The sequence below is a fragment of the Panthera onca genome, chromosome B2, assembly GCF_046562875.1.
Source record: "Panthera onca isolate mPanOnc1 chromosome B2, mPanOnc1 haplotype 2, whole genome shotgun sequence".
NCBI lineage: Eukaryota > Metazoa > Chordata > Mammalia > Carnivora > Felidae > Panthera > Panthera onca.
In genome coordinates this window covers 25,836,077-25,847,006 of record NC_138343.1, presented here as the reverse complement: position 1 = coordinate 25,847,006, position 10,930 = coordinate 25,836,077, and the positions used below count along the sequence as shown (strand labels likewise).

At 42.6% G+C, this 10,930-nt stretch overlaps 1 protein-coding gene across 2 annotated transcripts in view; it reads right to left on the bottom strand.

Moving 5' to 3' along the window:
- Positions 1 to 2,928: 2,928 nt before the first annotated feature.
- MYLK4 (myosin light chain kinase family member 4) overlaps positions 2,929 to 10,930 on the bottom strand; it is an 86,592-nt gene continuing 78,590 nt past the window's right edge. For both annotated transcript variants that reach the window (XM_078446695.2, XM_078446694.2), the window contains 2 exons: positions 9,705 to 9,777; positions 2,929 to 7,023 (listed from right to left, as the gene is read on the bottom strand). In XM_078446695.2, coding sequence (XP_078302821.2) covers positions 9,730 to 9,777 — 48 coding nt within the window. In that variant the 3' untranslated portion in view covers positions 2,929 to 7,023; positions 9,705 to 9,729. The remainder of the gene's footprint in view (positions 7,024 to 9,704; positions 9,778 to 10,930) is intronic.

Sequence of the window (10,930 nt, the reverse complement as noted above, 5' to 3'; positions counted from 1 at the left end):
GGGAAAGAAAGGAAGAGGAAAGAAAAAGATCAAATCCAGGACACTCTGAAGAAAACATGGTCCAATCATGAAGCCAAATGTTTAAAATCCTCTGTTAAGAACTCAGAAATATTGAAGACAGTACATCAGAGAATCATTCAGTCAAATAATAGGGCTTTTAAGAAGCTTGAGAGTGTTGTTCCTCAAAAGGCTCAGAAGTCCAAGGCAGAGAAGAGTGATACTCGAAGAGATCTGTGGGGGTGGTTTTTTCTAATGGAGTCAATCCCAATAAAAATTCACAGGTGACCTATACAATTTTTAAAAGATTCACGTCACCAGGTGCACCACCAGCTTGGACTAAGATGGGCAGAGGGAGCACAAAGAGGTAAGGGATTTGAATTCTCAAACTTCTCTGGGCAGGAACTAGGCTGAGGAACCATCTAATAGTTGGCTTACGGGGGAGAAGACTTCTGCCTTCACTTATCTTTACCTATTGGAAGCTTGTAAGAGTTCCCAAGAAGATCCCGATAGCTGTGGTGACTAGGCTTAAGTTGTGACGGCTTAGGTCTGTCCCAGCACGAAGCATGAGACTGACAGGGCACTGAACATTTTCTGCACTTTCATGACACTGTGCACATAGTGTTCATGTGATGAGGTCTCCAGGTACTTGGAGTCCTGGCCTCTTGAGGGAAGCCTGGAGGCAGCACTTGGCAGGAGCAGCTGTTTCAGGGTGGGCTGGAGCAGCAGCAGGGAGGTACCCTCAGGTGGTGTCCTGCCAGGAGAGGCCACTCTCCCTGACATACCATTTCTAAACTTGTGTAAGAATACTTTAGACGTCTCTACAAGTAACTGGGTGAGTTTGAGGGGGTTCAGAGGACCTAAGCTCTGCAGTTGAGGCCATGAGCCAACTAAATACAGATTAGTACCTTTCATGAGACCCTATTTGTACCTGCAACAATGCCTGTGGAACATAAATTAAAAGCTCTTGGAGAAGCCCAGTATGAGGAGAAGGAGAAATAAGTTACTGAAGGAGGAGCATCAGGAACCACTTATCCTCCTGATGGGTGTGGATCATGAGGTGGGGTTGGTGTCCCCTTTCAGAGCAAGGAGTGCTCAAACGAAAAGATGAAGTGGGTTTCAGTGCCCTCCCTTTGTGCAGGAAGTGAGGGAGATTGACCCACTCAGTTTACTTCAGGAGAGGGCAAGGAGAGGTGGGAATATGATTGGTTCCTATCTCTGAGTCCCAGGCCCTGAAACTCTAGCACTGAGGATTTATTTTTGTAAAAGGGTGGAGATGTCCATTGGGACCTATATTGTTCCAATATTTGAGGGTAAAGGAAAACTGTATCTCTACTCATACCATTTCTGACACTGAATGTGTGGAGGTTTTCCTCATATTAAACAATTCTAGCACAAACTACTTGGAGTTTGCACATACCTCACAGGTTAAAAGCTCAGTCCCACAAGACTGCCCCTAGTTCAGGGGCCAATCACAGGTGGTGAGTCCCCAGGTTACCCCCCACTTCTGTATGACATGACTACAAATCTAAGCTCCCTGTAACCCCTTCCTAAGACTCAATAATTTGCTACAATGGTTCACAGAATCCAGGAGAAAACTTCACTCATTATTACCAATTTATTATAAAGGGCATTATAAAGGATACAAATGAACAGCCAGATGAGAAGGTCCATAGGGCAAGGTCCAGAAGGGTCATAAGCACAGAAACTTCTGTCCCTCTGGAGTTTGAGGTAAACCACTCCCCTGGCACATGGATGTGTTCTTGTTCACCAGCTCAGAAACTCTCCAAACCTCTTTGTGTGGGGTTTTTATAGACATTCCATTATATAGGCATGATAGATAAAATCATTGGCCGTTGGTGATTAACTCAGTCCCCAGCTCCTTTCCCCTCCCTGGAGGTGGAGAGAGGAGGTTGGAAGTTCCAACCTTCAATCACCTGGCTGGTTCCTCTGTCAACCGACCCCATCCTCCAAGAATGACCTCAGTGGCCATAAACTCAGGTGCGGTTACAAGGGGCTGATGATGAATAACAAAAGATACTCACTCTTCTCATCCTTGCTACTCAGGAAATTCCAAGGGTTTTAGGAACTCTGTGCCAGGAACCAGGGATAAGACCAAATATATATTTGTTAAAATATCACAATATCACAAATGATCAATGAGGTTTCCCCACTTTGGGGAAGAAGTCAGAATACCTCACCTAGAGGTCAGAGTGGGGAAAAACCTGGGGCTCATTCTAAAGAGAGGGATAGGATTACTTTGTGTGAGACAATAGAAAATTCAGTGGGTCTGTCTCAAGCCAGGTAAAGGTGGGCGGTTTTGTTGACACTGAGTATCTCAGTGTTGATCACTGCTGGGCTAACATATGAATGTTGACATGGGTGTGAATGTCATCCTCAGGCACAAAGGCATGCTTGATGCTGAAGAGTCTCAGCAGCATTTCCGGCCAATGCTGCCCCCAGAAAGCAATGTGGCTGCTGATGACTGGGTGGCCATTATATACTGAAATATTTCAGTGGCAGATTTTCTGAAGCAGGTGCCTTACAAGCATCTGAGGAATATTCACTAAGATACATTAAAGGGATTGAATTGCTAATTGCCTTAATTTATTAAACAGTGTTCTGATACTAGACACTTTACATATATCTTAGTCGATGTTTTCTATTCATAGGGAACAAAAATCCTAAATCTTTGTGGGTACATTGCAATCACCATGTTTTCAACTGGGAGAGTTGTTTTCTCCACCTTGGGGCTGGCCAGTGTGCAAATGGATCTGGACCCCCAAATAAATAGCATAGCATCATTCTTTTAAGGTATGGGGTCTTAATGTCATGGGACTTTTAACGTGTCAGAACTTGTCATAAAAAAGAGTTTGTACTGCATTTACCAAGTCCACTTATTTGAATAATTTAGCTCATCAACCAAAGGATAAATAAAGTCCATGTTTATTTGTCAATATAATACATATATATGACTGTTATACATCTTTATAAGGCAAAGAAATACAGCTGAATTGAACTATGTTCAGAAATAAAAAATATACATGACAAATTCAGTCACCACATTGTGAATCCATTTTTATTTCTTATCTACACTACTAAACTTCATCGAAAGGACTCACTGACATCTATCGGATGGGACAAATACAAAATACATACAATTCAAGATCGGAACACTCAGGTATTAGATGTTCTCTGCTCTCTTGAATAAGTAGTGGTTGAGTTATAAGCCTTCATGGAAGGTGAAACTACACACATAAAGATCACTTATGGAAAGTACACCTGACTGAAATGTATCTAGGAGACATACATAGACCTTCAAATGTGAGAAACTGTTGACTTCGTGCAAGGCAAGGAAGTTGCCTTCATCTGGAAATTGAGCATCTGATAGTCTGATAGTCCAGCTTCAAGTTTCCTTTAGGACAGCAAGCCATTTGCCTTTTGGAAATATAATTTTCATCCCAAAAAGGCTTCAGGGGAGCATTGTGATGGATAAGAAGATGGACTTTGATTCTAACTGAAGAAAAAGAGAAAGAAGTAAAAAAAAAAAAATCAAAACAAAGCAAAAGCAAAATAGGGAGCATCACAGCTATTGAGAAGTGAGCCATGCAGTCTAGACCCATGCTGAACTTGCCAGCGGATAGAGAGCTGAACTGAGTTCACTGGGCATGCCTGCTCAGACCCCTGCTTTGCCCTCTTGCCTCACTTGCACAGATGAACTTTCCAAATGAGGTTCCCTCAGCTGGCCTGTAATCCTAACTAAGCAAGCACATGTAGGCATCCTGACACCATTTGCCTAATGCCTAGGGTGGGGGTACTGGGAACAGAAGGAAGAATAAAGGAATGAAATAAAGAATAAGACCCTCATTTCCCTAATATCAAATACATATTTTGATTTTAAAACAAGAAAAAAAATTCTACTCTAGTTTCCATAAAAATAGTGAAAATGTAATAATTCATGTATCTTTCAAAACACATTCACATCCAAGTATGCCACAACAATAGCAGCATGCCTATTTACATTTTTGAGGAAAGAAAGCAAAATAATGTCAAGTCAGACAAAAAGTAACTAAAAAACAAACATGAGAATTACCCAATTTTGACTTGGAAATCTTTCCCCAAGGTAGTTCAGGTGAGAATCCATTTCAGATGCTTTTATGTAACAAATTAGGGCATGAGCTCTTTTCTCCCTGATTTTTTGAAATAGCAACAGGTTGTGGGTAAGTGTTGGTGTCTTACAAATTACAAAAGGGGCATGCTGTTTCTTTAATCCTTTGTGAGGTTTGTTTCTCTCTAGGCAGTGGGAAGTGCCACATCAGTGCTTTAATTTCCTCTATTTTCTAAAGCAATGGCTACTGCCTAATGCGAGTGAGTGAAGCCATAACGTCCATTAAGTGGGTGGGGGAGACGTACAGCCTATCAAATCCTAATGACTTCTTGGAAAAATTGATCACAATAGCCCAAGTCTCGCCAGACTCAGCTTCTCTGGTCCATGCTTGCATCTGGTTTGATTCCTCTGCTGTGCAAAGCCCCCTTTCCCATCAAAGTGGCAATCTACCAAGTTACCAGTGCTTGCTGGAGCAGCCACACATGGGTGTGGAGGGAGGGAACAGGATGAGCAGGAGACCGAAAATCTCCCATTTCACTGTAACTGTAGACTGTAATAATCAACTCTGCGATGCAAACTATCCTCAGCTCTCATATAAAAGGCACCCCGCTGGCACGGGGATACCTCCCCATCCAAATGTGGAAATTCAACTCCAAATTCAAAGGAGATTCGTTTTTAAAGTAGAGTCTCCTTTCTAAACCTCTTTTTTAAAAAAATCACACCCACTGACTGCAGGGTCATTAGTGGATTAATTTGTCAAAGAAATCGTTCCTTCATTTGGCCTAAGCTGCCTGTCCCACGTGTGTTGGGGTCTGGTGAAAGCTTCTCTGCCAGCGTGAGTCAGGATGAGAGTTGGATGCAAAAGATCTCCTGCTCTATCTGGTAGAGATTCCACACCACAGGACAGAAAACGCCCTTCCATGAGGGGTTTCAAATCAGACCCTTGCGTCTTATTTAGCATTTGAGTGAATGCCAGCTCTCTGTGGTCTGAGTATTAATGCATGCACTGACTTGTATTTTTCCAGCCTCAATGAATACCATCAGCTAAAGATAGCACAGTAATATAACACTTCAGTCACAAGGCTTTGTTGTGTTTGTGTGTGTGTGTGTGTGTGTGTGTGCGTGTTTGTTTGTTTTTTTTAAGGAAACCAAATTAACCATTTTAAGCACAGTCACATAACAGGAACAGGAGAAAACCAACCTTGGATAAATGCATAGGTCAAAGGAAAAAAGAAATGCATCATAATGTAAGAGCAAAGCTAGAAAGGAGTCAGTTTTATAGCTAGCATGACCACTAAATTGGCATATGGTCCTAACTAAATTACACATTTTCTTCTGTCTCTACTTCCCTTTTACCTTACACATGAGAATAAGAACATTGCACATTTAGTTATTCATGGGCATGCTATAAGCATCCACTAGGTGCATATGAGCAATAATGGAGAAAAGTCAATGCCAATTAAAACTGCCCTCACTAACATGGCCATCAAGTCATTCTTATTTCATGTCACTGCTATTGTGACTACCAGAGCCTAGAATGATTTACAGCTAAAAATAAAGACATTATTATAGCTGATCTCAACACAGGAGTTATTTGGAAATGGGAAATAGGAGGAAAACTTAAGAGGCTGAATAGTGAGCTTGATGCTGGATGTGTAATAGGAATTTAGTGTGGCTTTGCATGGCCTCCTCTTCGTAAAGAAACGACGCACGTTTCACCCTTGAGAGGCCCGATGCCCTTCTGTGCTGTATACGGTCAGGCTCATGTCCATTATTAAATATCTGTAATGAAATGCCACATGAGCTCCGGAGCAAGAAGAAGCTTCCAACTGGAAGTTATTCTCATATCCAAAGAGTGAGCAGCAGTGTTCCCCTCACCGTTGATTTCTGGATGTTCTTTCTTCACAACCACTGAGCCATGTGAGACTCCACGTAGGTGAGATTACCGGTCTTCAGAAATGCTGGAATTTACCCAGAAGCCTGAGTGCTATTTCCCGAGTCATTGCAACACTGGAAGCAAAGCACTGTCCTTCCTTGGCATGCACACGGCCCATGTTTCATTGGTAATGGCAGCATGAGGAAAGTTCTTGTGACTATCAACATTTTTCCAAAGGTTGTAATTCCAAAGACTAACCATAAACAGATACCTCTTGCTCCACCTGTGAAAACTAGAGCATTTCATGCAAGCAAATGTACAATCAGAAGACAGCAGGGAGTGTCTTGTGAAATGCACGTCACGCATTTGAAAGTAGAATCAGCTACTCAGAAGAAACTGATGAACTTGGAGAAAGTTCAGGATATATGGAAGATATAACGTCTGATGCCTCTTGCCTCGGGATTCAAAAACAGTTTGTGTTCCAGAAAGTAAATTATTTATCAGTTGGATTCACCTGATTTCAGACCAAATAAAAATTATAATAGAGTCTGAGAAACTAAATGCTCAAGGGTGCAAAAGACAGAATTTTTTTCTGGCGATATGATGGCCCCCTTTGAAAGGCATAGTTTAAGGACTGGAAGCAGTTTTCTCCCTCTAAATGTATCCTCCAGATTTAAATGTCTCAAATAAATCTCCGGTATGATTGCTCTAATAAGCTGAGAAAGAGCAGAAATAATGTACCCCCTGCCCCAGTGTCTAAAGTCAAAAATTAAAAATTGAAAACTCAAGATGGCAGGGAAGCATCTTTCCCGTTGTGCACTACCATGGGGTCTGGGGAGTTGAGGAAAGGGATGCAGGGCTTGTCTGCACCCCCTGGGACCACAGGACTAGGTGTCCCCCTTAACTGGGTGCTCAGAGTTCAAGTGCAGCGGCTCCACCGCCCCCCCCCCCCAGGGCCACCCGTCATCACAGGGGTCAAGGCATCAGAACTGCTGATTTTTCCAAAAATCTTCTCAAAGCAGCAGCAACCGCAGCAGTTTTCCTGCAAAGCAAACAAAATATGACTCTTGTTAATTCAGCAGGGCTTTTAAAATTGTAATTAGTTGGTTGTGCGCCTTAGGAAAACCACACATGATTTTTTTATAATGTATGTGTGCATGTGAGAGAAAAAAAGAAACCCCTTGCAGGATTCCACTGCTTACCCGAGTTGGGTTTTTTTTTTTTTTCAGTTTATGCAAGATATTTTCGTACTATTTGCAAGATCGAAGGACAAGGCCTCTTTGTTTCATGTGAGGCACAGCCAGCTCCCCAGCTGCTACCACACCATCCATTCTGTCAGCCTGACCCCGCATCAAAGTAAGGCCACAGATTGCGCGTGGGAAAGATTTTCATTTGCTTTATGACCACGTTTGACATAGGCCCGCACAGGGTTTGCTACCCTACATCAAACTCTGAGAAGGTGTCCTAAATTCATGGCTCTGAGAAAGTGTCCTAAATTCATAGTTCACGGGTTGGCAAAAGATGGAACAGAAACACAAAACGAAATGCCACCAGGTTGATTTTTAGAGTATTTCCTCAATGCATCAAAAAACCTCTAACAAATTGCAGGAGATTTATATGCCTCAATCGACATGATGGATCCTGCCTTATTCACAGGGCCTGGAAGTCATTCTTTTTCCACAGGAATAATCTTCAACCACCAGATTTTAAAAATCAATATTATCACAAAGTTGGTTTTACTCACTTGTAAAGCTTGCCAAAAACCCCATCTTATCCTGGCAGGAAATACTATAAAAAATGACTTAAAAAAAATTCTTCTCAAATGAGGCTGCTCTCAGAGTTAATGTCTTAAGCTCACATTTTAATTTGAAAAAAAAAAAGAGTAAAAGAAGTAAACTGGGAGGCACCCACATCCCATGGACCTTAAACAATGCTTCCCAGGCCTGCAGTGCAACCAAGTTGAAATTCTGTGGCCCACTGGAGCTGAGGTCCCCAGAGAGGAAGGCAGCCAGCCCAAGGGACCGTCTGGAGGCAGACCTGACCACGCTCAAAGGTCTCATCAAGCAATTCAACAAAGACAGTAGCTAACTGTACCAGTGTCATCAGCTCCAATGTTTTGTCCTCCACATAACTGTCACTGCTTGGGCTGCTACTGGCCTACATTGCCTTGGGTTCAAAGGACCAACGTGGCATGGAAGGATTCTACTGCCTCCCACTACCATTTCCTCCTCTTTCTCTCCCTGCCAGCCCCTGGTGACAGACATGTCTTGCAGTGCAACCTCCAGTCACCCAATGAATTCATTCCTACCAGGCCTCAAAAGTGACTCCAGTGCTTAGGGTGGGAAGGCAGTTTGTGGCAAACCCTTGAGGTTTGTGGTCACCGGAGACAAAATTGCTGGGGGATGGAGGGAGGGAGAGTTCCCCGCAGACTCTGGTGCCCACCACTCACGGGTGAAGGCCAGGCTGTACCTCAGTGAGCCTGACCACCCAGGCCTGGGAGCAGGCAGCGTCCTTCCTTTCTCCACATTATCACAAGGCACATAGCTACCTTCTACTCTTCCAAAAACTTTACCGTCCTTGCTATCTTTGACCCATGATAGTGGCCTTTGTAAGTAGGAAGCACAAGCCTTCCTGCTGATGTTTCATAGATTTCTACATAAGTGGTAGACTGGGAAGGAATGACCCTTACACCAAAGGCTGAGTGCTTTCCTAACTCTGGCCTGGGACTTTTATTATGATATACTGACTTATTTCTACCCGATCTTATTCTACAAAAGATTTCAAGGCAGCTTGCAAGAATATAGAGTCAAACAGACAAACAAAAACCTCAGGACCAGAGTAAATACAAATGAGAATAAGAGAGTAAGACCAGCAGGCAGCAAGAATGCAGACTCACAAGTCATCAGTCCTACACATTTGTTAAAATTGAGTGGCAACAGTGGCCATGGGCTTACTGCCCCAAGTGAGAGAACTGGCTTGCTGGAGGGTAAATGGCCCCCCAACAAGGACATATATGTTGAGATTTCTAAAAGTTCTCTGTAATAAGTACAAGGCCTTAGGCTTCTCCTTTAGGGCATAAATTAAGCTAGCTTTTGATTCAATCAAAAGTATTCATGTGTAAATCCATCTCCTAATAATTCTGACAAAATTCTAAGCAGGGTACAGGCTGTGTATGAAGTGGTATGGTTCCTCCAGCTCCAAGACTGGGCCAATACCAGGAAGCAGTTCAGGAAAGAAAAACAAGCATGGGCTTTAAATTCAGAGACACTTGAGAAGTCATGCTGTACCATTTATGTGACTTTGGGGGAGTTAGTGTGTGGGTGTCGAGACTGGTTTCCCCATCAGCACAAAAAAGGTATTACTTCTTCTGATCCCAATTGTAAGGACTACCAGAGATTACTGGCACCTACTGAGATAATTATCAAGTACCTACTATGTGCCAGGCCCTGGTATCCAGGCTTTGCATGGATTATCTTGTTGGAGCCACTCAACAAGCATAGGAAGTAAGACTATCCCCAACCCACAAAACAGGAAATTGAGGTTTCTGTGCTAGAAAATGGCAGAGCCAGGCTGCACACACAACAGTCCAAAATTGGGGCCCTCCCCCTCAGCAGAAACACTGCCCTGCTTCCCACATAGTCAGTGCAACACACATTTGGTTTCTTTCTTGCTACTCCCTCTTAAGGCTTGCACAACATCTCTTCAGAAAGACCTGAGACTAACCTTTCAAATGGGCACCTTCCACGGACTATTTGGTCACAAGGTCCTTCGCATTAGAGCAGCAATTCTTCTTCTTCTAGGGAAATCACAAGACATTTGAAGAAGAATTAGAACTTTAGAATTAGAACATATATATATATATATATATATATATATATATATATATATATAATTTCATTCCTCACTTCTGATATGAGAACACCTGAAGAGTCAATAACTTCCTACTGGTTGAAAATGCTCTTCAAGAGATGTTCTAGAAGCCTAAACTGTTCATGACCCTCCAACAGATGCATTGAACCACCTTCAGGGACCAGCTTGAGCATTCCCCACTTTCCCCTGTCATCACTACCTTTCCTCTCAGAGTCAGAAACAAAGAGCTGAGCACCTAATGACACTTCATTTTTATGTGTGTGTTTGGTCAAAACTCCCTTCCACAAATATTCATGTTGACAAAGCTTGAGGGTCAAGACTGAGACCAGATGAGGACAAAAATGAGTCAGATACAACTTTTGCTTCTTCCAAAAGTTTTCAAGTGTTATTTAAGTGCCACAAGAGAGGTTCAAGAAGACAAAAAAAGCACCTCCAGTTTGGGGGTTGAGAAGAACCATCTTAAAGGAGGTGGCATTTAAAGTAGGTCTCAGGCACTCACTAGGATTCGGGCTGATCTGGAAGCAGTAGCAAAGACAGGATGGAACACCTGATATCAGGGCATGTCAGAGCAGGCTGGACGGTTGGGTGTGTTAGTTTGGTGTGCACGATGGGGAATACTGGAAGAATTTATGGTGTGGGAGGAATATGATCAGAGTTGTCATTAATGAAATAATGATTTGGTGAATTAGAAAAGAGATGGATAGATATGGAATATCAGCTCCTACAGTATTTTATTAGTTCAGCATATTGGAAAAAGGGCAAGAGCTGAGGTTGTAACACTGGGATTGGGAAGGAAAGGTAGAGGCTTATTAGTTCTAGCAGAAAAGAAACAATGTCATATTTGTTCATTTTTCTTTCCTCCAGGCCCAACACATTTATTAAGCCTGCAGTAGATGCTTGATGGGTTCTAATAGATTTGTAATTTGGGAATGCTTTGTTCCACTCAAGCTGAGAGCTGTTTCTGATGGAAGGTGGCTTATGTATGGATGGTTGGCAATGTAAGAGCATAATACAGAAGGCAGAGAGCTACAGGGCTTTAATTCCTAAGGAAAAATCCTTTTTAAATTTACTGACTGATT